Here is a 27,606-nt window from a genome sequence, read left to right on the forward strand (position 1 = left end):
TATCATGGGCAAAATAACGTATCCGTAGGTAAGTTGAATATGAGGAATTAAAGTTAGATATTATAGAGTTAGACTTATCAAAGATCGAACTCAAATGGCTAGCAATGAAAGGCGTGTAATCATAGTTTGGTCTGGCGAGAAGATAATATGGAAATTCCTACAGATAGAGACTTGGCAACATTGAGAGCTGATACTTTGATCGTCACGTATAACCAGAAAGCGACACGTTGTCGGCGCATCCTAATTACTATGTCTAGCATTACGTTTTTCGCGACGCAAAGCCAACAAAATTTTTGCCTCGGAAATCTCGGGAGTCTAAGAAGTAAGGGTTAAGGTGAAAGCGCTAACTATGTCACGTATATGTAAACCACATACCAACATACATATGGAAATCTATGTGGCGTCTCGGACGGTGAGTCGAGGCGTCGCTTACCGTGACCGGATTGAGCGAGTTTTGTCAAGGACTCAAGGTCCACGACCTTGGAAGACTTGAGCAACTTGTGATATTGATCTTCCCCAGATTTAGGATGCGTGTACCAAGGATGTTTCTGAAGATCCCGATTTAAATTAAGTCATAGTCCCTGATAATGGTGGGGCCTCAGCTCGGTGTGAAGTTTCGATAATCGAGATAGCACCAGATACTATTAGAGATCGGCTGTTTAGTAGCAAAACCAAGCTGCTTGTTGACTTGACTAAAGCAGCTTTCCTCTCGATTATTCCGTTGTGTCAACCAAATATTTCATTGGTCCTTTACCTCGGTACTCCTAGTGGTCAGCCTTCGAAAAGAAGCTAAGAACGGATACTAAGAGAAATGTGATGTCATGTTGATACAGCGAAGAGCTAGGGATTTCCATCATAGCTTTAAGACTAAAGCTAACAACAATGAAAGAATGACAACATGATGGATAGAGCCGCCGAGAGCAAATGTTTGTTCAAATGGTTCAAAATTTCGTATCGTATGATAGACAAGAGACACTGAGACATGATTCAGGCAAATCCGGCTGGCATCTCTCGTTTCTCTACAGAGCCAGCTAAATGAGTGTTGTTCGGTCCGTTCTGTATTGATCGTCTATAACATCTTTGAAGCGTAGAAAGGAAATCCTAGGTAGTAGATGTAACACTTGTTGAATCAAAGTTTTCCACGTGTAGTAAACTTCCTGTGTAGTAACGTTACTGCCGTATTCCTTTACTTGCGCAGCCTCAGTAGTAACGAAGGAATGGTCCAATCATTGAGCGCAGTAAGGCGCAAGCAGGTCAGCTAGACGCACGAGAAGCACGAATTATCAATACGTGCAGTGTACGGGTGTACGTGCAGAATTTCCATGCGTAGGGATGGGGATTTGAGGGATCTAGGGACGGTGAATAAAGTTTTGCGTTACTCAAGGTTTAACGGTCCGCCTCTTTCCAGAGTGCCGGTACGATTACACACGATTAGCGTGCTTAAGCGAGAATAAAAATAGGCACTACGGCAACACGAAAGTTAGAAATCGCTCAGTGCCGAACACCCATTTACCCACATTTTTACCTAGATCTTCCGATGCCAACCAATAAAATTTGAGAAGCTCTCTGATAGAACCTTTGGGGCCCACTAAAAGGCCCGCTTATAGTAAGGCGAGCGTCGGCATATGGCGCGACCGTCTTTTCCTTTTCCAGCCTCTTCTAGCAGAATGACTCGCTGCTACTTCCACAGCCCCCTCACCGGAATACGAGATCTTGGCGGCCCAAAGCATACCAAGATCGGCCACAGACGTCACACACAGTCCGCTTTCGTTTTCTAGAACCAAAAACTCATCACCAGATCTTAACCCACACGAGACGAGCCGACCACATTTTATCATACCAATACTGCAATATACAAGAGGATCATTTTCATATAAATGTTTTTGATCTCCCCGTTGTATCTAAATAGATTTAGAGAACATCATCAAATATACATATTGAAACACATCTTATCAACACTGCTTATATCCATTTAATCGACCACTCATACGACTTGAACATATTTACCCGTTTATATCTACCACATATCGTCTCTAATCTAATAACGATCATAATCGATAAACGACAATGTTCAACTTCATCTCAACCCTCGTCACTCTTCTGCCTCTGGCAATTGCAGCGCCAGTAGGCCTCAACACCCGCGACAGCAATCCCGGATGTCAAGCCTCTTCTTTCGGCAACTTCGCATGGCAAGTTGAGAACTTCGACTACCACGCCAGCTACATCTTCACCACACCTGCGCACCAAAATTCGTGGGGATATGTCAACTTCAACCTGACCAACCCGGCTCTCGAGTACCAGGCGGTCTGCAGCGCCATGAGCAACCAATTAAGCGACTTCTTCTACGGCACAATGGCTTACAACTGCACCGTTCCGGACGGCTCCACCACAAAGACCACATTCGACTTCAGCCGGCCAAGCGGGGTCTTGAACGTCAACCAAACTTGGACTTGCAGCGACGAAGACCCACAATACCCGTAAGTTGTAATCTTTATATCAGATGAATTAAATATATCCTAACAGTTTTAATAGTACAACGATTAATGCCTATGGCACTGCCAATCTGACTCTGGCTTGCACAGATGAGACTCACCTCAACCCCAACTGGACACTCGGCCAGATCTACTCCGACCGGGAGGTCAAGTGCACGCCGGTGACAATCCCGTTGAAGCCTTACAAGATGACAGCGGTTGCTTAAATCATCTTTTAATATCGCATTGTTTTGGTTATGATGGTGTTGTTACGAAAGGTATTGGGTTAGGAACTTGGGATACGATCACGACATTATGATATCATGTTATCATAGACATATACATATAATGGCGACATGCCACGGAGACGAAGATAAAAGCATACATATTGTAATAAGAATATAATCACATATTTTTCTTACATGATCAAGACTTCCTCATTCAACTGAGACATACGAACCAATTGCTCTCGTACCTGCAGGTTGCTGCAGGTGTTGGTGTCACAGTACCATGAATTCGTATAACTAACGATGCTGGTGCCGGTGCCGTTCTCGAGAACTCTCACATCGCGAAATAGCTCAACAACTAACATTATTACAATAATATCAACAGCCAATTCATCATATCATATTATTTGAATTGGCACATTTCGATGCCCCCATTTGTCTTTGCGACCCATCCAGAAATACATGTCTCAAAAGTCTAAGTCTGATTCTGAGTTACGGAACGGACCGCAAGTCTCAGATCCACTTTAGATTAAGCTTAATCGCTCGTGGAAATTTGAGTGTCTTTAAATAGAACAATTACACCTAGTCACTCTATGGTATACATCAAACTACAGCATTCAGTCTTATTAATAAAGATACCGGCATTGAAATTTGAACGTAACGAAATCGTAAAGCAGAAGATGACGGAAATGACGAAATCGAAGAAATTTTCGATAAAGCCGAGACAGCCCCTCAATCGGCCTATGACCCCTGTTCTCCAACCACCCAGAATACCTAATTTGTGCATATGCAGCGAATATCCAGCAGGGTTCCGGGGAGGATCGCGCTGCAAGCCAGCCGACGCCAGCCAGCCAATATTACGACATGGCGGCTGATAGAGCTGAAAGATTACCGCCGCATCCCGCCTTACGCCCGGTGATGTCGTCAGCCGCCATCAAAAGAGAACTTCTCGAAACATGTGAGTAATTTACCTAGCTGAAGATCATTTCTCGATCGTATATACGAGGTACAAGATATGTAGGTAACCTTTGGATGGTCTAAGCTAGCATGGGTATGTAGCTAGAAGGTAGGTAACCAAATACCGTGTCCCTTTCTTCCGCGCTTTGTGCAACGCGCCTTCGATCCAGGCGTCCCCTCCGCCGAACTCATCGGCCAATTCAAGTACCAATATATCTTTCGTACCACTCATCCTCAGCAGTGACTTCGTCGCCCGCGCGCTCGCGCAACTTGGTCCTGTCGCGCATTCGTCCCTCTCCTTCTTTGCACCCCACCCTCCCTCTCCCTTTCCTCGTCAGCGCAAACCCGCTCAATCGATCCGATCTGACTCTCTCTATATCCATATTCCCCAGAGGTTTAGCTTGCTTATGCCATAACGGCTGCCACATCCGCGATCAGCGAGAAAAGGCTAACACCGACCCGTGCAAAGTCATCATCGAGGGGTATGGGGATGGCTTCGTATGCGATGGATGGGTAGGCGTTGGTCTAGAACACTGGCACTAAGGCCAAAAGTTGGCGATGGGGGAGAGGTAAACGTGGATGGCGCTGTTACTGCTACTGCTACTCCGGCTGTTATTGGTGTTACCGTTATCTAAAAACCAGTAGACATGCGTGTCGAGAAGGTCATCCGTAGCGATTAGGAAGACGGCAGACGGCGCGTGCGGGAGCAGGGTAAGCCGGAGCCCTCGGAACGACCGCCGAGTCTCTCGCTTACGTTTAGCGACTTAGCCGCCGCTTCACCGTACGGCTTATACAGCAAACGGAGCGTTATTTTCATCATAGCGGCAGACAGACACTGCGCTAGTGTTTGTGTCGGGGGTCATACCGAGTGTCCTAGGTAAAGGAGAAGTGGGCTTCTCGCGAAGGCGCTGATAAGAAATTTATGCCATGAAGAGGAAAGGTAGTCAGCGCGCTGTAGTAATTAGGGCAACGTGGTCAGTGTAGATCTTCGGGATATTGCTCATGTTAGTGTGGGAGTGAGGTAAGCGGACCTAACGAGACTGAGTGGTATTGTCTTAGCTATGATCTGAATTCTCCTGATGGTTTCTACTTCGGGGATCGCAGAATTCATGATTCTTGCTTGCGGTTAGCGGTTTGAGAGTCGTCTACAATGCATGTTGCTAACGCGAGCCGCTCGTCAGAGGCGCTTGGGATGTCATCAAAACTCGTTGACCTGATTGATAGGCCTGATGTTCATGGTCAAGGAACGGTATCCTCGCTTGTGTAGGAATTTGCTGTATATCTCCTTCACGTGAGAGTTGAATGACATAGAGAACAGGCAATAGAAAGATCACTAAGCAAGGCTTAAGAAGACGTGGAGAAAAGAGAGGTAAGTAAACGAAAATTGAGACCGATCAGACTACCTAGGAAAGTATAAAACACACGTTTAAGCCACGAACCTATCTTCAATACACCTATCAATATGATATAGGGGCTTATTTATCACAGGGTATCAGATATTGAACTCGGAAGGAAAGTTATCTTTTGATTTATCAAATATGACTACATATAAGTTAGAAACAACTTATTTATTTTATTATCTTAATTATTCCGTGATCTCCGCCATGGGTCAAAGACAACTTATCAGCTTCTCAACTATTAAACGACATCATCTATTGATTGGGACACTCATCCTTCTCAAGCTTGTCAGCGATATCAAGGAATGACTTTTTCCGAGAGAGCGGGGTTGGCAGATGAAATTCGCCCATGGACATTACTGTTTCAGTCTCGGAGAAATACAAACTACCATACGACTGTAGCTGAAGCTGGGTCAATGGGGAGAAATTCTTGTAGTTTTGCATGGCCCATTTTAATGGCAGTTCCAGCACATGCTGGGCGTTTAATTCGTAAATATCCTCGAGGGTTAACGTGGAAAGACATTGGTGAATTCTGATATAATTTGTGTTCCCCTCCTGCATGGTCTGGGTGCCCTTGTCTTTGTTGTGCATTTCGTTAGCCATTTCGAATGTATTGATGTTTAGGAATGCCTTGTCTTTTCGATTATTGTTTTGTAGAAAGAAATTGTTTGCGTGGGGAGATGTGTAGTATAATTCTTTTATGAAGTGGAATTCTTTTAGAGAGAGATATATAGGCGCGGATGATAGCATGAAACACTACCATGTTATCGTTCAGAGGTTACGATTGGGAACAATGTGGGAAGTTAGATGGTGTGTTGTTACACACTGATATCAATATTAAACAGCGAACTTGTTTATTGACATTGTGAGATTGTACTCCTATAGAGGTAGCTTAGCATAGGGACAGAGTAGGATGAAGATGAAAAATATGATTTATCATGCTTATTTCTATTTCTAGGTATGCTTATGCATTTACGGGACCCAACCGATTTCTTCTATCGGCCATTGAATCCATAATCGGTACCCTTCGTCTAATACGGAGTATATCCTCCCAATCAAGTGAGAACCCCATCCCTCTATCCACCAGATGTAATCCAGACGTTTGAGTAGGACGCAGAAGAAGGCCAAGACGCTCAGCGCTTCGTTATCGTGTCCTTTGGTTAGTTGGGTGAATCCGTCGCGGATACCAAACAGCCACATGAACACACCCCTGACCCGTTGGTCATCCATGATGTTACCGCTATGGCAGAATGCAAAAGCTCGCTTCAACTCATCTATCGCGTGAATCAAATCATCCAGTTTTTGGCCGTCTTTGACGTAAAACCGGACTGTGGTCTCCAGTTCCTTGAGGCCTTCGTGTTCGGGCGGTATCATGTTCGTCCAGATCTTCTTCATCTGTTTCCCAGAGTCGAAAATAAATCCCAGGGAAAACATAGAGCTCATAGCTTCACCGTTCAGTTCCACCACGCGGCGCATACCCCTGAAAAGATGTAGCCATTGAGGCATAGCTCCGTTAGAGGTTACGAGTAAATCACTCGACTCCTTGGGGCTCGCAAAAGCAATGAAGGTAGTTATCATGCTGAAGAAGAGGATTGGTACCGAGTTCTCGGCGTTGAGGTCATTAAGTACAGGCAGTGCTAAAGACGATGATGCATTTTGATGTATCATCGCCCGCTCAATGAGTACATCTTTTCGCTGAGGTTTGCACTTGGCCAGGTGCAATGCGGCAAGTGAAAGAACGCTGTTGAGGACATATTGGTAAGAGAATCCTATTCGCGGAACATTCACACGCCAAAAATTACGGACCATCGGTTCGGTCGAGAATGTGAAACATGTTGATGTGGTGAAGTGGTGTAGCAGTTCAAGATCGAGGGGGCTAAACCAGTCAACCGGTGAGTGGTTCAGCGCCGAGGCTGCTGGGGATGGGATCTGGTTCGAGATAGGAGTGTGACTGCCATTACTACTGCCGTTCACATCGGGAACAGGGCCTACGGGCCCGGATGAGACAGCAAAATCACAGGTAATCCCGCGTCTATTATCCAATCAGCATTCCAATGATATCCCGGAGACGGCCCTGCAGTCAATCTATGTACGACCTACCTCAAACAGTTCCGACAAGATGGGCGCGTCTCATCGCACTACAGAGATTGATTAGAAAGTCCAAGGAATATTGGTATATATAGATTAAGCTCACCTTGACCTTCCTTGACTTGCAGACTCGGCACCCGGTCCGAGTCTTCGCATGAGGCCTTCGGGTGGGCTTCTGACTTGGTGATGCCATAGCTTATGTGGACAGCGTACAATTACCTAAGACCGGACAAATTGAGGCAAAAGGAGTTGTTGAAGTAGAATCTCGGAACTGCGTGGCGATTACGAGTCGTGCAGGTCTAAGCCGAGAGGGCATAGGGTGGCATGGTCATGCAAAGCTACCAAAAACGACGATCCCAGTCCTTCTTTATGACTCGTATTCGTACAGGGTCCGAGATACGAATTAGTGTCAAACCCCCAAACCCACCTGCCCACTTAGCCGTCTAACCGCGTGTTCATGCGGTCAATTACATATTACCTATCTAACTTCGCATGATTCTTCAAATTCCATTAACAAGTCGCGCTTGAAGGACTGTTCGCGTCGAAGATATCCCGAAGCGCGTCTGGAGATAAACAATACCCGTCAGACCTAGTATCCTACTAGAATCGGTTTGCCTACTCTGAACTAAGTCACGAATCTATTCTCTTTTGGTCATGTTCTTAATTAGTCGGGTTCGTGATTGTGATAATATCCTCCGCGCCATTGAGGAAAAGTGGATCCTATCGTTAGAGAAGGTACCGTAAGGGGTCAAAGAAACAGAATTTACAATCGTGCTGTTGCTATTGGCAACAATTGTGAATTAGGCAGCCACAAATTGTACCATACCGGTAGACATCCAAGCGCAGGGGACGTAACCTGGCCAGCCTGGCATCAAGTGGTCGCTTAAGGAATAGTCACATTCAACAATTCCATAAGCTTCAACGATATTGGTTCGCGGGTGATAAAAGTGGACGACTAGCATAGGCTTAGCTGGCTTGGGCAGTTCGACCCTCTGTTTTAGGCGAGTCAGAAACTAAAAGGGGTTCCAGTCTCCACCGCAAATCTGGGGTCGGCGATAATGGTAGTGCGGGCTGTTAATGTTGCCCGGGCCGGACTCTTGCTGCATTGATTCGTTGACCTTGATAATCACCATGGTCCATTAATTCCGGCCGACGACGCCGATATCAGAAAACTAAGCCCGTCTCACGTACCGGTCGCTGACATGGATGGAGTGAATATTATCCACCCACCATTCGCCGAGATTTTGATGATGTCGCAACTCGGAGTGGCTTGTAAACCGGTGGACGTCACCCGCAGGAAGGTCCGCAGCAATGTCTGTCGATGTTTTGCGACTCCCTAGGATATCCATTGCAGGTAATTTCTTTAGTGATTTCTTTATTAGGCGATAGCCTTGGTGTTCGTGCGAGACTAAGTCTTCCCAATCATTGGGGTTGACTTCTAGTGTCGTTGTTAATGAGCACACTAGCTAAGTCAAGCTGGGGAACCCTTGAGTTTGGCTGGCGAAGGATTCAATACGAGTCGATCAACAACACCATTGTGTCGAGGTATTCCTATCTTGGCCCAACAAACTGAAGGCTATCAGCATTCTATGCGTATCATCGTGTTGAAATGGGAGCTCACGGATGTTGCCGTCCTCTCCAATCCCGTTCACGGCGGTGCTCCAGCAGATTAGGTGCCCAGGTGGGTATGGGTTGATTTAGAATTTTAGCATTCGCCGATCTGATTTACTCGAAATCGTCGCAGTCGATAATATTAGCATCAGGCAGCAGCATTCTGTACCGTCGCAGAACATCTTAAGTTAGTCTAGAACGCCAACATGACCCTGATTATCGCCAGGGGCACTCCACACATAATGCTTCTCAACGGACGGTCCCGTAGAGTTTTCCATCTGAATTAGCTCGTCATGCCGGAGAACATAGCCCGCCCCAAGAGAATGGCTTCCCAGATGCGGGTGCATGTTTGACGCTTAAAATAACGGCGAAGAGATGAATCGACGACTCGATAGACTTAGCCCCAGGTGGACGCGGAATTGTGTAGCATGATGTCTTCAATAATAGTCACGAATTAGCCATCAAGCAGCCCACACTTGACTTTGATATGTGGAATAGGCTTGTTAAGAAGTTGAGATAGTTGTTCATCAAAGTACCTACCTAGGCAAATCAAGCAATTATCTATGAGACTAACAGCTATATATGGCAGTCTCATTCCAATTCAATCCCTCTCGAAGGCGATAGAAGACAAGGTGCGAAAACATAGATTCATTTGAAACCTCGCGTTGTAATAGATCATCTTCCCCGGCACCTGCAGGGGTTCGTCAACTACCGATCCAGTTTTTAAGGTAGTAGTTAGTACGAGGTATCCGAGATGTACGAGATCCGGATCCAATTTGATCTAACTTAAGGCTAGGCATAAGAGATCATCCTGTCTGTGCAAATTAGGAAAATCGGAACATTCCGTCATCGTAACATGTCGAGATCTTGATATTACGGTTTCACTACCTATTGGTTAGAAGAACAAAAGAAATCTTGACAGTTTCCAGACTAAGGAGACAATAGATATGAGATCCCTGAGCTGCCACAGCCTTATATCCGCAGCGTATTCGTTTCCACTTACTCAGCCTATGCTATTCACAGGCAAGACCCTGACAACAGTTTCATAGTCGCTCCAGCATTTCCCATTATCTCTATAGCCCTAAGCTAGAAATGCATAGCCACAAGTGAAAAGGACCTATCCTACTATTAACGTAGATATGTGCCAAGCCGTGAATGGTACGAATCTCTGTCCGAGACTCCCGCATGTTGTTGTATTTACGCGCAAGTTTCAGGCCTAGACTTAAAGCTATGTAGGCTATGCGTGTAAGGCTGAGAGTATATTCTCCATGCATCAAGACTATAAGAAACTGCTGTAGTTGCCACATTACAACGACAACCACCTCGAATCGACTCATTCCCAAAGTATCTCAGTCTTCAGCTTGACTATTATCTTACAACACAGCATTTCCCAAGCAAGCCAGTCCTGGAACTCCAAACTTATCCAAAATGGGTCTATCAAGTGCTTTGACAAGGATGGCTCCTTTCTTCAATAGCCGTTACAAGCTTCCCGTTCATATCGTCGAACTATTGTTGGTTTTCGCAGTCATTGTCCTGTCTATCGTCCGACTTGCTATGGGAATGCCTCAACGAGCACATATAATGGGAGTTGCTATCGTGAGTCCAAGCACATTCGACTACATCAACTGAACCTTAAACTAATTTTAATATTATCTTCCAGGGTTTTAAATCGGCCTTCTTCATTTTGTACCAGCTCCTCACAGAACACACTCAAAAATTCTCAAGGTGGGCCAGTAAAAAGGCCAACTTCATTCTCAACTGCATCGACTGCCCTTTCTGGGGTGCAATGATGTTTTTGTTATTCCAGGCCAACATAACGAAGACGTGTACCGGAACTTCTTGTGTTGTTAGCTGGATCATGGCGGTTTTGTCGATTGCTCTATTGTAAGTTTCGATGCTCCGTTTAAACATAAATGATAGCATATGAATACTGACATAAAATTTAGTCTTTTGTCTCACTGGGTTGCTTTCGAGTCTTATTTCGAATGGAAATACCCCGCCAGCACGAAAACCACCCCAGACAATAGCGACGGCAGTTCCTATGAAGTAATGAGAATAGACATGGAGTCGGCCGCTGGTAACAAGCACGTTGGACGATAGACACACATGATACCCATGGGAACTAGGATACTGGCGATCTATAGATGCCCACATACGCGAGTTGATAGAAGGATTACGTAGGGCGGGAGCTTCCAGGTTCACGGTGGGATTTTGTTATTTTTTAGATTATGGCAGTTTTGGGTATGGCGTCTCAGATGGTTTTATTCATAAATTAGGCCGATAGAAATATATTCCACGTACTCTTGTACAATCATCTCTCTCTTGATGTTGAAAAAAGCTTCTAATTCTGGGCCATGCCTCTTACTTACATCGCCAAGGACGCCGAGAACAAGGATGGACTGCAGTTTTACATGGTACATGATGTGTAGCAGTGTTATTCAACGAATAACTACAGAAAATGTATAAGAGCTCAAGCATGAATATTCTAGTCAGCAGAGTGACACACGAAAGCTACTGTCTAGGTACCTATAAGGAGAACATTATTGGAGTGGAAATTTTGGCCGCCTTAAACTACGTGCTGAGGGACTTATCTTAACTAAACAAAATTCCTCAGAGAACAACTATGGGAGATATACAATTCCTCTGGAATTTGCGTTTCAACTCGAGTTATTTCACTGCGTGTAGATGTAATATGAGGAAGCTGATAGAGCCCAGCATTGAGGTGCGGTAAATTGTGACAGGGTCATATAATCTATGTACCTATAACTCCGAACATAAAAAAACATGTAACAGATCTCATTCAGATTTCCGGTCTTTGATAAACACCTCTAGAGGCGGTTTCTCCCATAGTGCATAGATCTTCTGCTCATTCCAGTTGCTGCACTTTTCATCTAAAACAAGGTCAAAGTTCCATAATACTCTAGCCATGATCAACCGCATCTCGTGGTACGCCAAATTCCGCCCGATACAGTCGCGGGGTCCAAAGCTGAATGGGCGATGGGCATCGCGATGGTCGTTGTAAAATGGCGAAGTAGGATCCGTGATAGACTCAGGAAGCCACCGTTCGGGAATGAACTCTCGGGCCTTGTGAAAGTTACGTTCGGAGTGGTAAGCTGAGAGATGGTGGACACCGACAACAGTCTAGGAAATAATGTTAGATCAATCATTGACACGAAACAGACTGGGAATTGGCCTCTTACATTCGGCGGGATTTGAAATCCTGCAATACGCACAGGAAGCTTCCCCGGAACAGATCGAGCAAGGCGCAGGGGAACAGGAGGGAAGAGTCGCAAGGCTTCGTCCAGGCAAGCCATCAAGTATGGCAGTTTAGCACTGACTTCCTTGAAGGTGATGGCATCCTCTGTTTCGAACGCATTGCGAACCTCTTCTGTAGCCTTCTTGAGCGCATTGGTGTTCTTGAGCATCCAGAATGTTGCGCCACTCAAGAGCGTTGCTGTAGTTTCCGATCCAGCGACCATTAGTAGATCGCTGTTAACGGTGAGCTCGGCGTCGGTCAACTGGTGCTCTTGGCCGCGAGAACGCATGATGTAGTCCATGAAGTCACCTCGATCAGCTTGTTTCCTGTGATAGATACGGTCGTTGACCAGCTTGGCGACGTGCTTGTGGTGGTTGGCTTGCGAGTTGCGGACCTGGGAACCGGCGGCAAGCTTGAAGAGTAGCCCTATGGCAGGAGACATCGCGATCAAGACCATGACGGGCATATATTTCATCGACTTCGCGATGTTCTCAATCCACGCGTTTGACTTGCCCTCTGCCAAGCCTTGCAAAGGAGTGCCGTATGCCAAGTCTGCGATCAGGTCGAAGGTCGTAAACTCGTACCACTGAACCATATTGGTCGGCTTGCCCGTTTGGGCTACTTCGCGCAGCCGCTGAACTAGCAGGTCGACGTAGACTCTGATGAGCGGTTCTTGTTGCCCCAGCGCCTTATCGGAGAAAGCAGGCAACATTGCCCTACGGTATCGAAAATGGTCCTGTGCGTTGGAGGAGATGATTTTCCTAGGGTCCATTTTTATTCCCGACGGGTAGCTCTTGGGAAACTCGGCGTGGCCATGGCCGTAGATATCTTTCCAGGCTTGGGCGTTGGTGAAAGAAATCTGGTCTGGAGCGATCCGAACAGCATCGCCATACTTGTCGTGAGCATCGCGCACTTGAAATTCAGCTGTCCCCCGCACCATGCCGATCACTCGCGTAACCGGAAATGCGATCCATAATGGTGGGCCAGGAATATGTCGCAGAGGGTGAAAATATAGATTATATATCGCTTTGAGGCATGTATACACAATGCCTAGCACAATAGCAAGGCCGAACAAACGTAAAATGTCGTATATGGTCAGTGAGGCACCGACCTGCTGTAATAAGCCCGCCATCGTGCAAAATTTGGTGTTGCAGATTTCAAGGTTGGCTATTTGGAGGTCAACTACAAGCGAGAGGTACCCAATATGTAGAGATTTATATACGTCCTCTATCTTGAGATTATGCAACGTGGCTATGCACCTAGCCGCTAGATTCCGGGTATCCTTGGGGCCATCAATTTCCTAGAACATGCCTGTTGCTTGTGCCCCCTATGTGCTAATCGTAAAATCGTAAAGCCAAGCCCCTGAAGCGCAGGGGAAGATCATAGTACGAAATCTACCACAGTCGCAATTGTTACGTATTCCCAGTCATTTCTATTTGAAGCGTGAGCCCGCAAAACTTGGGATGACTAAAGTCCTTGTTAGAAATAGTAACTGGGTAATTGGCAGATTGGGCGATCGGACCATAGGACGTGCGGCAATGCGCATCGTCAATCAGCGCTCTCATGAATACCACTCCCATGGATGCTGGGTCTTTTACGAATCCCCGATTGGGTGCTATTTGCTAGGCGATATAGATCGGCTTGCTGTCCCGCTCGTCTAACTGCTTACGTACCCGTTCTCGTACAGGGAGCTCGTACTTTTTCGCATTCGCTTCTTGGCTTTCAACTAAAAACCAGATTCCACAATTATAAGGCTAATCGCATGTGGGGATTGGAAGCTTTGAATACATTCTAGATTCTTGTCGTTTACGTCGTAGCAGAATTATTTCGTTGATGTCTTATCATCCAACTTGTACGAAGCTTTTAGGCAACAAAAGAACCCCTGAAAACTTGAGTTGAAACTGATGCCCTTTGAATTCCTAGAGCTGACATCATATGTCATCCCCATTATTTTGCACCTACTTCGTTAGGTCAAAATAGGTGAGGATTTGCAGAGGAATATGAAATGGCACGCACGACGTCAGATCAGTTACTTAATTGTACAGTAGAAAATGCCACTTCTAGCGGAGCTGACAATGTGTGCCAATCTAAGAAACATTCATGTTGCTAATTCCATTCAAACCAAATCCTTTGCTTATTCTTATCCATATATTCCTTCCTCATTTCCCCATATATCCACCCTTCAAAGCTCCATCTTCATCCTTCTCAAAAGGTTGGCAAAAGCTTAATGTATCTTCAGTCTACCCACCGATGCTGGAAGAAGGTCGAGCTGAGGGGCTTTCCAGAATACCTATATCAAACTCATATCAATCCGGATTAACCGCAATTCCATTACGCTCGTGAATCACTTATCATATCCCGAAGCTTGAGTTCTTCATCTACTCTGTTTCAGTCCTAACCATCAACAGGGCTCTCACGTTCTCCTATGTATGGGCCGAACTCTGGTTCTGCTAGACCCCCAGCTACTAGCTTTCCAACAGACCAGACCTCTGACATTATGAGTGTAATACAGATGTGGCACGGTATGTGTGTTGTGCTGATGCATCCATCTAACTCCCTCACCCACCGCTGCTATTTGCCCATCTAACCGAAAAAAATAAATAAAACGGCAATTATGTTTATAGGTACGCTTCGTAGCGTCGCTTCCTTGTTTGGAGGCCCTATTCCTCCCAATTGTAGGGTTTGCGGAATTTATCACCGCACCTTTCGAGAGTCCTGGGTTTAATCCCTTTGATCCTCAACACCGAATTTGAAGGCTGTGCTGAGTTACTTATGCAGAAAGCAATTTGACCTTCTATCAACCGTTCTTCCGTATTTACAAGGGGCTCTGCTATCCTTGTCACATCAACAAACGAAATGCTGTTTTTCGAATTCTGAGATCCAGTTCTCATGTGTTTGGCGGCATTAATATGAAAACCTGGCCCTGGAGCCAACCTGGGATTAATGCTCCTAGCAACGAAGATATTGGAAATAATTCTTGGCTTTTCCCAATAGCAAAGAAAAGTGATACATTTGTGTTGGTAAAATTGGTGTTGTACTTAGTAGATTTTCAGTTCCGTGAAATCGTCTCAAGACGATTTTTGAGGGCCGAAAATGCCCGAGTATATGTATAAATGACTCACTCTATTGTCCTCTATCCTATGCATGGTAAATGGCCGGGAGTTTCCCGTTCATTGCTCGACAGGGGCAAAGATGATAACTGGACTGGTTTATGTTATTAATTATCCACAAGTGAGGGGAGAAGAAGAAAAAGGACTTAGCTTAAGTACCTACTTACTGAATGATCAATCTGGGTATCGAAAGACACGCTCCATCTCACGTAGAAAGGTAGAATAGATAGAAGAGACTGAAAGGCCCAACTGGAGCTATAATTAAGCACCTATTTGGTCCACCTTCCAGTATTTCGGGTGGTGTCCCAGTAGCAACTTTCAGTTTATGATAAAGAGAATGCGAGTGAAGTGCCGACTATCATAGATTCATGAGTAAATATATTGATATTGCTAAGCATCTTCCCTTATCCCATGTTATGCTACGATTATACTCGTGCGACACACCATCACATAAACTAGAATGTGAATCAAGCTTTTGTTCTCTCTCTCACGGTACTATCCATGTAAGGTGATGTAACGCGGTTAAGTCCTTGGCTAAATAACTTTGTATCTTTGCTAGTGTAGTGGTTTAGTTCTGTCAGGTTGTGGCGGCAAGTCAACGTGAGAGGTAGTAGGTAGGTAGCAAATGGGTAGAATAGTGACTAAAATATCGCGCAACCCTTCCTAAATCTAGGGGAGGCGAAGCCTCCCTTATATATCTGCGGCCTAGCCGCTAGCTAGCCCCTGTCTCCACTTATGCCCCTGACAAGTTCTTGCATCCTAAGCCATTGCTGGATTAATGTTTGAGAAAGAGTAAGAAGAAAACGGCGATGAAAAGTGTATTCACATATAAGTACATTAACGAAAGCTTCTACTAGAATATATACCTACATGTATATATTTACTTACCTAAATTTAGGACTATTTAAGTTCGGACATTAAGTACCTACCTTACACTTAAAATAAACCTCAAATATGGCAAGTACAATTTCTAATCGGAACGATATCGAAACTTACTATATTAGTTTAAAATATATCAGAGAAAGAGGTAAATGTCTTGAAGTTTGCCCTTGAAGAAGGTGCTCACGCAACCTTTGGAGTGCGTACTTTGCTTAGTGGAAAGAATCGTCCTAAGCTTCAGAAGCTACAATATAATAAACATCGGCAACGTATACTAATATGTCAAGCACCTATTTATATCATCTAATGATTCATAATGAACCGACAATATATACCCTCGAAAAACAGCTCGGGACGATTAACATTTCAACTTGAAGACAGTCATACCGAGATTGGCTGCTTACATAATGGTCGCTGCCCCTTTTCACCCCTATCCTCAATTTGGTTGCTTTCACATTTTCCAAGGATCAATCAGTATGACAATTCGAAATACAATATTATTCAATATGCAATATCTATGACTCCTGACAAAAACCGCAACCTTTGAAATTAATTTCAAAAATAGATCTCATGCTGCTCTAGTAAGACCGTTTGTGGGACTATCTTCGTCGGCGGGCGATAATATTGGAGAAGGACTCCGATAAATGCTGATGGCATAGGCCCTCTATCACCGTAAATTAAGGGTGATAATGGCTAGATACTAAAGAAAAGGTTAACAGTCAATAATAGGTTTAGGGGGTAATATGAACGGGAAGCCAGGTCGGCGAATTCCTGGAAGTGCATATATGGAGTCAACGAGGAATATCATGAAATGTATTCCCATGGTGTATCGTGGCTGATCACATAAAAATAGAAGGCGAATTCATGTAATTTTGAGCGAAATCAGTACGTTGTAATGCAATGCTAACTGTATGTCCTATCTAATTCGGATGCCTTGCAATGCCCATGAGCCTTATCCGAGGACTCGTTTGAATTTTGAGATTAATTTAGGGGTAAATCAATCAGTGATTTGTAGCCAATAAGATTGTAGCTTGATAAGTTGTCGTACTTTGTCGTATCTCGCCTTCAGGTGGGTAAGTGGGCGTGTCGTATCGCCGACGAAGAAGGCTATGTAAATAGCGAAGCAAATTCATGCGTTGTTTTTTTCCCAATTCTGCCCTAGCTTACTTATGCCATCTTTTCTGGGTGTCGCAATTTAAGGTTCTCCCATGCGCGAATCGCGGCTACGGAGACGTTCTTGGATTCAACCTAAATATGCAAGATGTATTAGCATTTATTTTCGTCCATTTTCCCCACCAGGCCAAATAAAAATTCTGGGGGAATAGGGGGAAAATCTAGGAAGCGAAATATGCAACATACCCATGAGCTAGGCCAACTAACACCGGTACGCGGATCGGTGCCTTCCCAGTCAACGAGATAGATGAGGCCGCCGCTTCGGTTGCGCATCTCGGTGACGATCGAACGAATGCGGTACCAGCCCTTGAAAGGGGTTGCGATACCGTTTACATCGGGTCGGTCGGTGTCGTCAACTCGCGCATACTGTCGGGCTTCGGCCTTGTCTACATAATCGGAGTCGGAGTCACAGTCGCTAGGTACATCATCGTCGGCATGATCGCTGTCATAATCGCTGTCGTCTTGGACGACCTTGGCTTCGTGTGGCACTGGCTTTCTACTGCCTTTCGACGGTGTGGCGAAGGGCGAGGCGAAGGTCGCGCTTAGTGGCGACGTAGAGAAAGGTGTCACTGGAGTGCGCGGCGTATTTGCGACTGTAGATGGTGCCGATGGTGATGAACTCGACGATAGTGACGGCGTTGGAGAAGGGGTAGCCGGATGAATGATCTCGGTGGCGATAGAAGTGTTAACGTGGAGGTTGCCTTTGAGGGCCTGGCGCATTGAACGGCGTCGCGGTGTGATGCTAGCGCTTGATGGCGAGGCAGATGGTGTAGGTGAAGATGATAATGACTGCGATGCGATAGGACTAGAAGGCTGAGTGGTCTCATCGCCAGCAGCTGAATCACGAAGGCTCTCCTGTAGGGCTAAGCGTAGTGAGCTTCGTTGGGCATGTGAATACTTGGGCAAAACTCGTTTAGCCTTGGCTACAGTCGCGAGCACCGTCGGCTTCTGGTTGTCAGCACCCAAGGGGTTCTTGGGGCCTTTGATGGGTGCCATGGTAACGGCAAGACTAGTAGTGATGCTGTTACGGGTTAAGGTTCATCGGCGAAGAGTGCACGAAAAGGTTTCAAGAATGTGGAGTGTTTGGCGAAAGAGACGGTTTGCGACAACGCCGACCTGCGAATTTAAGCTATTCCTAGAATCTTGTCGAAGGCTATCGCTAGGAAAGAGTAGATCTAGATAGGTTTTGGAATAGGGAGTCATAGTAACGACGTTCCTAAAAATGGCTGTTGTTGAAGGAAGAGCCAGAGACGTTGGCAGTTGCATTTTCGAAGTCGGCCGAAGCGTGCAGCTACGTACCTAAACGTACCTAAACCTTATTGTGAGAACGGACAGTAGGAGTCGCAACCTAGAATTACAAGAAGGCATTAAGGGGATATTAGCATGGATCGGTCTAATAACATAAACAAAATACCTCGCAACGAAGTTTGTATAAAAAGTCTGTTGATATCAGTCAATTGTCAAACTCTAGGTATCATATCCTCGAGCTGAGAAGAGAGTATTAGGTAGCCTAGAAGTAGACTATGTCTTCCAACACATCACAGGTCTGGTCCCTATGATGATTCAAATTGGATAAAGACAGCGTCCCCTATGCATCTCTCTTCTCCAGCATTTGTATCATCCTGTCCCTCTCGGCTCATCATACAGCTACACCGAAAATACTTCGGGGCTACCAGCCTGCATCCCCGGGATGGCTGTTCATTACTTTGTTCCAGGTTGTTTGTTACTCGTAAGCGTCTTAAAACGTCTCCTGGTCGTCCAGCACCTCTCCCTCGGCCGGAATCTCGAAGCCTTCCTCGGTAGAGTACAGTATTGTCTGGATCTGCTTGATGAGGCCGTCTTCCGCCTTCTCGATCTCGGGATCCTCCTCGACAGCCTGCTGGATCAAGAGTTCTATGTCTCGCAGCTTGCTGAAGTAGAAATCTCGTTCGCGCTCGAGACCGACGACCGTCTCTTTCAGCGTCGCGTTCTCCTGGAGGAGAGCGGCAGACGCAGCACCGCCACCGCCAACCTTGGCTGCGCGGGGGCCGGTCGTGGGAGTCGTGCCGCCTCGTCTAGCTGCGGCCGAACCGGCACCACTAGTGGCTCGTGCAGCGGGACCGCCACCGCCGGGGACAGGAGCGCCTTTTCGTCGTCCTACGGCGTCATAGTCTCCACCGGGGTAGTACTGGTCCCAGAATCGCTTAGTCCACTGCAAAAACTCGAGGTTGTCCTGCATCTTGCACTTGGAAAGCGCTTCGACGGGAATGGGCTTGTCGACATGGTGCTTGGCGAACGTGTCTAGACAAGGAAACCGCAGTCAGCATGTGCAGAAAGTGATGAACGTAGAATACGGTCTATGTCCACTATTAAGTGTCGGCGACGCGTGCAGTAAAGACGGGGTGACTAACTCTGCAAGACCTTGAAGTTCTGGATGTACGCATACTCGCTATTGACGTTAAACTTAACACGGGACATCGGTACATCTAGAAAGATGCTGTCGAAGACTTGGCAGAGAGCAGCACTGTAAGAATGAAACATGAGGTTAGCTCAGATCTTGCACGCATAATATCTGACACATCGTGACAGGGTTGTAGCTAGTTCTCCATCCCCTTTCATGATAATTACTCGGCGGGGGAGGGGTAGGTATAGGTATAGTCGCAAGGATGGTCTTACCCAGTACCGCATTGTTCGACCTTGGTCATGTTAAGCTGGAGCAGGCTGTTGAGCCATTGTATCAGCTCTTGTCTGTGGATGGGATGAGACGTTAGTTACGAATCCTAGTCCGGGGGTAATTAGAGGGGTGAGGTCATCAGCACTCACCGAGATTCACCCATGTCTGCAGGTACTTGGGTATAGTAATTAATAGAATGAAAGGATGAAAAAACGCGAAGCCAAATGCTCGAAGATGCGGCGAACGGTGTTCGACGATCACGTAGTTGAAAGAGTGATGAGGATGTCGCGTTGGTTAGGAAAGGAAGGAAAAATAAAATGGATCGACGATCCAAAGATTTGTTATGGTTAGGGGAAGAAAATAGAAATTGACGTCGCTGCCACGGCGATGTTCTTTCTGGTACGTATCGCCTAATCAGCGCAGTCAATCAAAAGTGATAAATCGCCGTCACCCAATCAACGAAGTTACCCAGAGTGGGTAGTGCCGCCGAAGATTTACCAGGGATTTACTTGCTTCACGTACCCTCGTACCTGCCCGTCAACACAGAGCAGACACAGGTGGGATGAACGAAGGATATCACGTGTTTTGGATTGGCCGCTTACTAACTACCTCGATTTCTCCACTTCAACATTACACAACCCAAGATCACCATAACCGTGATTGCTCTCGTCTATGAACCTCTTATATCAGTACGACATACATTTGATTCACCAACTAGATTCACCAGGATCGAGTCACACTTGCAATCAGCAACCAAATGCCAAGGATTTTCGTATCCATCAGATTTGAACAGGAAATGAAAGTCTATTGCCTTAGACCTCTTCTATATACCGGAAATCATTTTACATCATAGAAAAGTAAATGAAGGTTACATATAACATAGTACAATACCAACCCCACAGAGGACCAACCAAGCCAAACATAAAAGATGGAAACGATGTCATTGACTCAAGAACCCCATATCTTTCCAACTCTGAATAAACTGCTTGGTCACCTTTTCATTAACAGGACCAGCGTTCGCCAAGGTCTTCGAGTGTTCTCGGACCTTGATGGTATCAAGTAAAAGACCACCGCACGACATGCGAATGAAGTTATCGTCAAGGAAATCAATCAGTAAGAAAGCCGGGTTTTCGCCCTCGGGACCCTCGACCTGTCTAGGGTGATCCCGAACACGTTGTACCCAGTCTTCGAATGGAATCACGCCGTCTGGCGAAATGTCTAATGCGTCGGCCAATACCGGGATCATCTCTTTCCATGGCTGCCGGACCGGGTTATCGACATGGTAGATAGGATAATGTGTCTTATCTTCGGGGAGGAAGACAAGGTCAACAAGCGTGCCGGCAACTTCGTCAACCGGCGTCCAAGAGAGAAGCCCGTCAAAGTCGGGCAACGCCTTTAATGTTTGAGACGATTTAATTAAGAAGGAAAGGTGTTCCATCGGGTTCCAGTAACCGCTGGTGCTGGAACCTGCTATCTGCCCAGGACGGACGACCATAGCACGGAAGCGGTCTGGATGCTTGTGCAGCGTTTCATCGATCATAAGTTCGCAGATATATTTAGCATCGCCGTATCCCGTAGGCAGGACGGACTCGATCGTCATCCGTTCCTCCGGTACTATCGGCTCGCCTGACCAGATTGGCCGGTGACCAACCGTAGCGATGGAAGATATGAATTGGAAGGTAACCTTAAAGCCCGGGGCACGCCGAGTCGAAATTTCACGAGAAAGGTTAAGGAGATTTTTCATGATTTGGAATTGTGCTTCGAAGTTGCGAAGTGGCCACTTCGCGTTCATGAGCCATGCGTTGTGGACGATGTGGGTTACATTATTAACAAGGTTTTCGTAATCCTCGACGGGTAGGCCAAGGTTCGGCTTCGACATATCGGTCTCGAAGACGTTTAGTTTTTCGGTCGCTTCTGCGGATAAGGAGATGCCCTTTTTGATAAGAGCTTGCTTCTGCCGTTCCTTAGGGTCTGTTCGACTGCGTCTGTTGAGGCATACAACACGGGTAACATCTGGCAATTCTGCGAATTGGGCGATGAGGTGTGATCCCAGGCTACCAGTAGCACCTGTGACCAAGATTGTTTTCCCATCTGTGTTCGAACTAGGAAGACCGTATTGTGACGCGCTTTCAAGGCCGGCGGAGAAGCCTTCGGTCAGGTTTCGGACGTATCTATCGACGACTGTTTGTCGTGCCTCGAGGTCAGCTGATAGACTCTTAACAGGTAGAGAGGAGGAGGGAATTTGGAGCCGTTCGCACCTCTCACCCGAGGCCATCGCGATGATCAATTTCTCGCACTTGTTCTCGGGTCGAGCACCGTCTGTCCAGTCGACGTGTCCGTAGCCGACCGCTTGCAGTTCCTTCTCCCATCTAAGCTCATGTGTGACGGCGTGAGTGCGTCCGTCATCGAAGAACCACCAACCCTCAAATAGCCCGAAGATCATATCAACCCAGTACAGTGTACCGGTCATTTCAAGCATCATGAGGAATCCATCAGGGCGCAGGGCCTTGCGGATGTTCGAACCAGATACTCGCAGAGAGTGTGTGGCGTGGACGGCGTTGCTAGCAACAACGATGTGTTGGGTTCCAATCAGCTCATCAGCCGGCGCCTTCTCGATGTCGTGGGTCCTGAACTTCATGAAGGGGTACGGCTTGAACTTCTTACGAGCAAGTGCCACGAATGATGGCGCAAGATCGGTGAAGGTGTATTCAACCGGCACGTTCAGAGAAGCAAGGAGGGGAACGAGCCATCTGGTCGTGCCTCCAGTTCCAGCACCCATCTCAAGGATTTTAAGTGGGCCTTCGCTCATATCAAGCTTGGAGACAAGTCTAGCGAGGAAGTCCTCCATCTGCTTGTAGAATAGTCGGTTAATGGGCCACTCGGCGTACAAACCAGAGACGAGCTCACGTCCCTCGGGAGTACCGAAGATTAATTTGATACCGTCTGTTGTTCCCTTCAAGACCTCGGCGAGGTTAGATCCGGTATAGAAGGTAAGTTTGTCGGCTGTTGTCTGGTCTGGGAATCGCGCTAGTAAGTCCTCAAGAATCTCCTTGCTCGATCTTGTCGGAGCTGCTACGGCCGTACGAGTGATAGTGTCACCGTTGACGTTAATGATGTGAGATTCCTTCTCTAGCATCTGGTACAAGTAGTCCACCAAGCGGCTGTGTTCCTTAGGATGAGAAATTCGAGAGAATTTGTCACCAGGTTTCGCGTCACGGAATCGATGTCCGAGTTCCTCGAAAGCTTCAAGAGTGAGGGCAACGCACATATCCGTCTGCAATGGCATCACAGTGTCGAAGTAGTTCTCCTGACCATATTCGGCAATCTTGTCATCCGTAAGAGCCTTCGTCTCGTTGAAAGCTTCCATGACCTTGGCGAAAGGAAGCTTCAACTCCCCATCGTCGTATGGGTCCTTCTCGTAGTCGACCAGCGGGGTGGTTAGACCACTAGGGTGACCCGAAGAAGACTCACTAGGGCTGTAAGACCTGGAATCACTGTCGCTAGAAACGTCTTCTTCGCTTTCTTCGCTGACCTCATCGGCGCTAGCGGCATCTCCGCCTACGGCTCTCTGCACGCATGCCATCAGACTGGGCATATCAATCACCTCCATAAGTTCACTTTCAGGCAACGTAATCTTGAAAGCCGCCTCGATTTCGTGAGCCATCTCCATACCCATTAAGGAGTCGATGCCGAGGTCAGCTAGCATACTATCATCCTTAATCTCGTCCAACTCGAGACCTGAAAGTTCGGCTAGGATATCCTTAACCTTAGGCGCGACATTTGACTTAGGCTTGGCCACCTTGGGCTGCTTGGGTGCCTTGGGTGCTTTAGGTGCCTTTGACGCTTTGGGTTCCTTGACGTGAGTTGGTTGCGGCGGCACGATCTGGGTAGGGGCAGCCTCGAATAGAGTGACCTTCGCCGGCTCAGAGGGCGAAGCGACAGTGGCACCTCCGACAGTAAGGCGCGAGAGCAATTTACTCATGGAAGCCTTCGGGATCTTGACATAGCTAATTCCAAGGATGGCTTCTAACAGGGCGCCAGTCTCAGGGTGGAAGACAAATACATCGGTGAGGTATTGCTTATCTGACGGGTGATGAGTTGCAAGCACGTGGAAGCTGTCGGGTCGAGCATCACCAGGGCGGAGCTTAGGAGAACGGATCCACTGCTCAATACCGTTGGCGATGTACATCTCAGAGGGGGATCGGTCCGTCATGCAGTTGACGTAGATGCCACCGACTTGGCAGAAGCTGTCAGCCAAGTGCGCATCGAGCCAGGTGTCAGGGTTGTATTTCTTCACGACGAGACCAGCAGATTGGTTTCCGCAGCCGACCAGCTTCTTGAGACCGCGGTAATCCTCTCCATAGTCTACAACTTCAGAGAAGATCTTGTAGATGTTCCTGTTGGAAAGGATCTCATCAACATCACCGCTCTGCAAAAGCTCGACGCAGCGAGAATGACCGATGAGTCGCTCCAGACGCGCGAACTCGAGCTTCAAAGTCAAGTCTTCAGTCGAGCAGAAAGCGACCTTGCCCGTGGTGTGAAGGGTCTTGGCTGTACCCTGGGGCATGTCGGTGCTGAACACCTGGAAGTTCCAAGAGGGGCTCTTCCCGGTTGCATCTTCTTCTAGCTCAATCCAGACGCCCCGTGATGGGTTGACGCAAATTGGCGACTGGTTCTCCACGACGTGCACCTGCGGCTCAAGCTTAGCAGCCGCGAGATCTGGTCGGATACCACGCATAGCCTCGATGACAAGGTCGAGCTGCACCGTTGCCGGGCAAATGGAGGCGGTCTGCGCGATGACGTGACCCACAATGAGTTTCTCGTACTTGGGAATCATGGTGTTGATTCTGAACTTAGCAACACGCTTCTTGCTGTCCTGGTAGCCGACGAAGGTTAGGAGACCCTCCGGTACCTTTTCTTCTTCCGGCTGAGTCTTCTGTGCCGGAGGAAGCGCGGCGACCTTGGGAGGCACCTTGAAATCAACCCAGTGGCTAGCAAGCTCGAATTGATAGGGAGGTAGCAGGAGAGGCGAGTGGTCCTTGGTCTGAGAAGCTTGGTGAGCCCAATGCTGCACAGTGCTGCCGGCCTTCCACAAACTGATCGTGGCATCAACGAGGTTGTCCCATGCCTTGTCGGTGTTGGTGATGTTAATGGCCTGGAAGTGAGAGCCGCTGGGGCTGCCTAGGGCACGGCTAGCCATCATGGTGATAGTGGAGTTGGAGCTAGCTTCTAGGAAGATTGCCGACGGGTACTGCTTAGAGAGTCGTTGTACAGCATGGTTGAAGTAGACTGGAGAGCGCATGTGTTCAGCAATGAACTTAGCCGTGTGCCTCTCTTGTGTGGGGAATTCCGAGGCTCTCTCGATGGGGATAGTGGGCTTGCGGAAGGTGAGCATTTTTCCGACCAGCTCCAATGCCTCGACGAGAGGATCTACAAGGGCGCAGTGGAATGAGTTGGTCACATTCAGTCTCTTGGACCTGAGCGATGATGGGATGGTGGCAGCGAACGAATCAATTGCCGCAGTAGGACCGGCCACTGTGAAGCTGCGAGGTCCGTTGTAGCAAGCAATGCTCGCTGGTTTCTCGTTGGGGACCTTGCTGTTTGACTCGACCAGTAGTTTTTCAACCTCAGCCAAATCAGCCTCCACAGCCAACATAGCTCCCTTGTCGCTACCCCAAGCATCACGGACAAGAGTCCCGCGGTTGATTACCAACTTCACGGCGTCTTCCAATGAAAGCACACCCGAAATGGCAAGCGCAGTGAGTTCGCCGAAGCTGTGTCCCATGACTGCGACGGGCTTGATACCAGATTCAATCCAGCTGCGTGCTGTGGCGTACCCGATAGCAAAGAGCATGGTCTGCAAATGAACGGTGTCCTTAGCTGGGGTGGAATCGAAAATACCGGGGAAGATACTCTCGGCACCGAAAGAGCGAACGACGGCGTCGACATTGTTCAGGTGCTTTCGCAGGACAGCCACTCTCTGGTATAGACCTTGGTCTAGACCGACAAAGGTAGACACTTGACCGCCGAAGCAGAGCACAACGGGCTTGGATTCGGGACGAGCGATGGATGCTACGCTAGCGTCACCCTTCTCGAGAGAAGCCAGTTTCTGGTCAAGCTCCTCTACTGATCGCGCGCTGAACAGAACCGCCTTTTCAAGCGATCGGTTGCTCTGGCGAGCTAAATTGAAGGAGACGTTAGGTAGGGAGAGGTCGGTAGCTTTGTAGCTCTTGTTGTTAAGGAATTTGCGGAAGACCTTCGCATATCGGCGAAGACTCTGGTCATCGAGACCCGCGAGCCAGAAGGGGTACTTTCCACCGGCAGGAACTTCGGAAGCGTCCTTGATCGCCTTAGCGAATGGCGATTGCGTGATAATCATTGAAGCGTTGGAACCTGAAGCACCGTAGTTGTTGATGAGTGCAGCCCGGAAATCGTCATCCCATGTCTGTAGGCTAGTCGGGATCGTCATCTTATCGGCAGGAGTCGCACCAATAGCCGGGTTGATTTGAGTGTGACTAGGCTGTGGTGGGACCATTCCCTTCTGAATCATGAGCATGACTTTGACCATCGAGACGATACCCGATGTCGCCTCGGTGTGGCCGATGAGACCCTTCACGGATCCTAGAAGGAGGTTCTTGTCACGTCCAGAAGCTTGGCCGCCAAGAACTTGTCGGATGCCATTGTACTCAGCCGGGTCACCGACGCCAGTGCCAGTACCGTGAGCCTCAACAACTGAGATCTGAGAAGGCTTAAGACGAGCTTGCTTGGTGACGCCACGGAAGAGATCAGAAAGAGACGGCGCATTGGGAACAAAGATGGGCGTGCAATTTTCATTCTGCTGTACGCCTGTTGCAGCGACAACACCGAGGATTTGGTCGCCATCGGCAACGGCAGCGGAGAGCTTCTTCAAGAATACAGCGGCAACACCTTCACCTCTGCAATAGCCATCAGCCTTGGCATCGAATGGCTTGCATTGCCCAGTGGTGCTCAAGAATGAGGCGCCAGCCAGATTCTGGAACCATAGAGGGTTGGTCACAACATTGGTACCGCCAGCAAGAGCAGCTGTGCATTCGCCAGTGATGATAGCTCGGCAAGCTTGGTGGATGGCAACAGCAGAGGAGGAACAGGCAGTGTCGATTGTCAAACCAGGGCCAGTCCAACCGAAGTAGTGGCTGACCTTACCAGAGATAAAGCTCTGCAAGTTACCAGTGGCGCTAAAAGCGTTAGCAGCATGACATGCGATGTTGCAGTCGTAGTCACGAGAGCAGACACCAACAAAGCAGCCGATGCGGTTGTCGGGCTCGCCATATTGGAAATAGCCAGACTGCTCCACAGCTTGGTAAGCGCACTGGAGGAAATTGCGCTGTTGAGGGTCCATCGTAGAACTCTCGCGGGGGCTCTTCTTGAAGAACTTGTGATCGAACTTGTCATAGTTCTCGATGAAATTTCCGAACCACTTTCGCTTAGGCTCGACGTCACGGAAGGCAGTTTCGAAAGTGAACCGCTCTTTGGGCACCTCCTTGTGCTGGGACTTCGCAGAGACAAGGAGATCCCAGAAGTCGTCCAAGGTCTCGGCACCAGCCACCTTGATAGACATACCGACGACGGCGACATCGTTGTCGGAGAAAGTCCGCAGGTCCTTTTGAGAGAAGGCCTCGAAGCGAGAGGATGCGCCGTCTAGGTCGGCGACGTGAATGACCTGGGGGTTGAGGCTGCGCAGAAGCGAAGGCGGGACGGCACGCTCGGGGCCGAATGATAGAATGCACGAATCCTTGTTGATGAGA

General features: G+C 47.7%; 8 protein-coding genes across 8 annotated transcripts; 2 read left to right on the plus strand and 6 right to left on the minus strand.

The window, feature by feature from the left end:
* Positions 1–1,678: 1,678 nt before the first annotated feature.
* F4807DRAFT_413240 (uncharacterized protein) lies at positions 1,679–2,894 on the plus strand. The gene is made up of 2 exons (XM_047996852.1): positions 1,679–2,477; positions 2,533–2,894. Exons 1-2 carry the CDS (start codon positions 2,068–2,070, stop codon positions 2,696–2,698), a joined length of 576 nt encoding a protein of 191 aa, XP_047857717.1. The 5' UTR covers positions 1,679–2,067; the 3' UTR covers positions 2,699–2,894.
* A 3,072-nt stretch (positions 2,895–5,966) lies between these two features.
* F4807DRAFT_313607 (uncharacterized protein) lies at positions 5,967–7,636 on the minus strand. Its single transcript, XM_047995097.1, has 3 exons — positions 7,247–7,636; positions 7,153–7,190; positions 5,967–7,084 (listed from the first exon to the last, which is right to left on the minus strand). Exons 1-3 carry the CDS (start codon positions 7,331–7,333, stop codon positions 6,025–6,027), a joined length of 1,185 nt encoding a protein of 394 aa, XP_047857718.1. The 5' UTR covers positions 7,334–7,636; the 3' UTR covers positions 5,967–6,024.
* A 2,459-nt stretch (positions 7,637–10,095) lies between these two features.
* F4807DRAFT_413249 (uncharacterized protein) lies at positions 10,096–11,046 on the plus strand. The gene is made up of 3 exons (XM_047996853.1): positions 10,096–10,347; positions 10,412–10,635; positions 10,698–11,046. Exons 1-3 carry the CDS (start codon positions 10,180–10,182, stop codon positions 10,849–10,851), a joined length of 546 nt encoding a protein of 181 aa, XP_047857719.1. The 5' UTR covers positions 10,096–10,179; the 3' UTR covers positions 10,852–11,046.
* Positions 11,047–11,433: 387 nt separating this feature from the next.
* F4807DRAFT_413250 (cytochrome P450) lies at positions 11,434–13,501 on the minus strand (the record flags this gene model as incomplete). The annotated part of the gene is made up of 2 exons (XM_047996854.1): positions 11,952–13,501; positions 11,434–11,892 (listed from the first exon to the last, which is right to left on the minus strand). Coding segments are annotated over exons 1-2 (1,529 nt in total), but the record flags the coding sequence as incomplete, so codon positions are not given.
* A 3,662-nt stretch (positions 13,502–17,163) lies between these two features.
* Positions 17,164–18,647, minus strand: F4807DRAFT_471645 (uncharacterized protein; the record flags this gene model as incomplete). The annotated part of the gene is made up of 2 exons (XM_048002942.1): positions 17,356–18,647; positions 17,164–17,244 (listed from the first exon to the last, which is right to left on the minus strand). Exons 1-2 carry the CDS (start codon positions 18,163–18,165, stop codon positions 17,164–17,166), a joined length of 891 nt encoding a protein of 296 aa, XP_047857721.1. The 5' UTR covers positions 18,166–18,647.
* F4807DRAFT_313643 (calponin homology domain-containing protein) lies at positions 18,537–20,321 on the minus strand. The gene is made up of 4 exons (XM_047995099.1): positions 19,972–20,321; positions 19,825–19,896; positions 19,560–19,672; positions 18,537–19,449 (listed from the first exon to the last, which is right to left on the minus strand). The coding sequence occupies exons 1-4, from the start codon at positions 19,983–19,985 to the stop codon at positions 18,908–18,910; spliced, it is 741 nt and encodes a 246-aa protein (XP_047857722.1). The 5' UTR covers positions 19,986–20,321; the 3' UTR covers positions 18,537–18,907.
* Positions 20,322–20,390: 69 nt separating this feature from the next.
* On the minus strand, positions 20,391–21,627 carry F4807DRAFT_413255 (uncharacterized protein). Its single transcript, XM_047996855.1, has one exon. It carries the CDS (start codon positions 21,612–21,614, stop codon positions 20,763–20,765), a length of 852 nt encoding a protein of 283 aa, XP_047857723.1. The 5' UTR covers positions 21,615–21,627; the 3' UTR covers positions 20,391–20,762.
* Positions 21,628–22,080: 453 nt separating this feature from the next.
* Positions 22,081–27,419, minus strand: F4807DRAFT_413291 (putative polyketide synthase; the record flags this gene model as incomplete). Its single annotated transcript, XM_047996856.1, has 1 exon — positions 22,081–27,419. A coding segment is annotated over one exon (5,339 nt), but the record flags the coding sequence as incomplete, so codon positions are not given.
* Positions 27,420–27,606: the final 187 nt, after the last annotated feature.

This window comes from Annulohypoxylon truncatum, assembly GCF_022578515.1.
Source record: "Annulohypoxylon truncatum strain CBS 140777 unplaced genomic scaffold F4807scaffold_5, whole genome shotgun sequence".
Lineage (NCBI taxonomy): Eukaryota > Fungi > Ascomycota > Sordariomycetes > Xylariales > Hypoxylaceae > Annulohypoxylon > Annulohypoxylon truncatum.

Excerpts from the sequence above, each read along its gene's own strand:
- F4807DRAFT_413240 (XM_047996852.1), top strand. The coding sequence starts at position 2,068 with ATGTTCAACTTCATCTCAACCCTCGTCACTCTTCTGCCTCTGGCAATT. Across the intron at positions 2,478-2,532 it reads GACGAAGACCCACAATACCC|TACAACGATTAATGCCTATG; the intron begins GTAAGTTGTAAT and ends CAGTTTTAATAG.
- F4807DRAFT_313607 (XM_047995097.1), bottom strand. The coding sequence starts at position 7,333 with ATGGCATCACCAAGTCAGAAGCCCACCCGAAGGCCTCATGCGAAGACT. Across the intron at positions 7,191-7,246 it reads GCAAGTCAAGGAAGGTCAAG|TGCGATGAGACGCGCCCATC; the intron begins GTGAGCTTAATC and ends CAATCTCTGTAG. Across the intron at positions 7,085-7,152 it reads TCTTGTCGGAACTGTTTGAG|ACGCGGGATTACCTGTGATT; the intron begins GTAGGTCGTACA and ends ATTGGATAATAG.
- F4807DRAFT_413249 (XM_047996853.1), top strand. The coding sequence starts at position 10,180 with ATGGGTCTATCAAGTGCTTTGACAAGGATGGCTCCTTTCTTCAATAGC. Across the intron at positions 10,348-10,411 it reads ATATAATGGGAGTTGCTATC|GGTTTTAAATCGGCCTTCTT; the intron begins GTGAGTCCAAGC and ends ATTATCTTCCAG. Across the intron at positions 10,636-10,697 it reads GTTTTGTCGATTGCTCTATT|TCTTTTGTCTCACTGGGTTG; the intron begins GTAAGTTTCGAT and ends CATAAAATTTAG.
- F4807DRAFT_313643 (XM_047995099.1), bottom strand. Across the intron at positions 19,673-19,824 it reads GTCGAACAATGCGGTACTGG|TGCTGCTCTCTGCCAAGTCT; the intron begins GTAAGACCATCC and ends TCATTCTTACAG. Across the intron at positions 19,450-19,559 it reads GAACTTCAAGGTCTTGCAGA|ACACGTTCGCCAAGCACCAT; the intron begins GTTAGTCACCCC and ends TTCCTTGTCTAG.
- F4807DRAFT_413255 (XM_047996855.1), bottom strand. The coding sequence starts at position 21,614 with ATGAACGCGAAGTGGCCACTTCGCAACTTCGAAGCACAATTCCAAATC.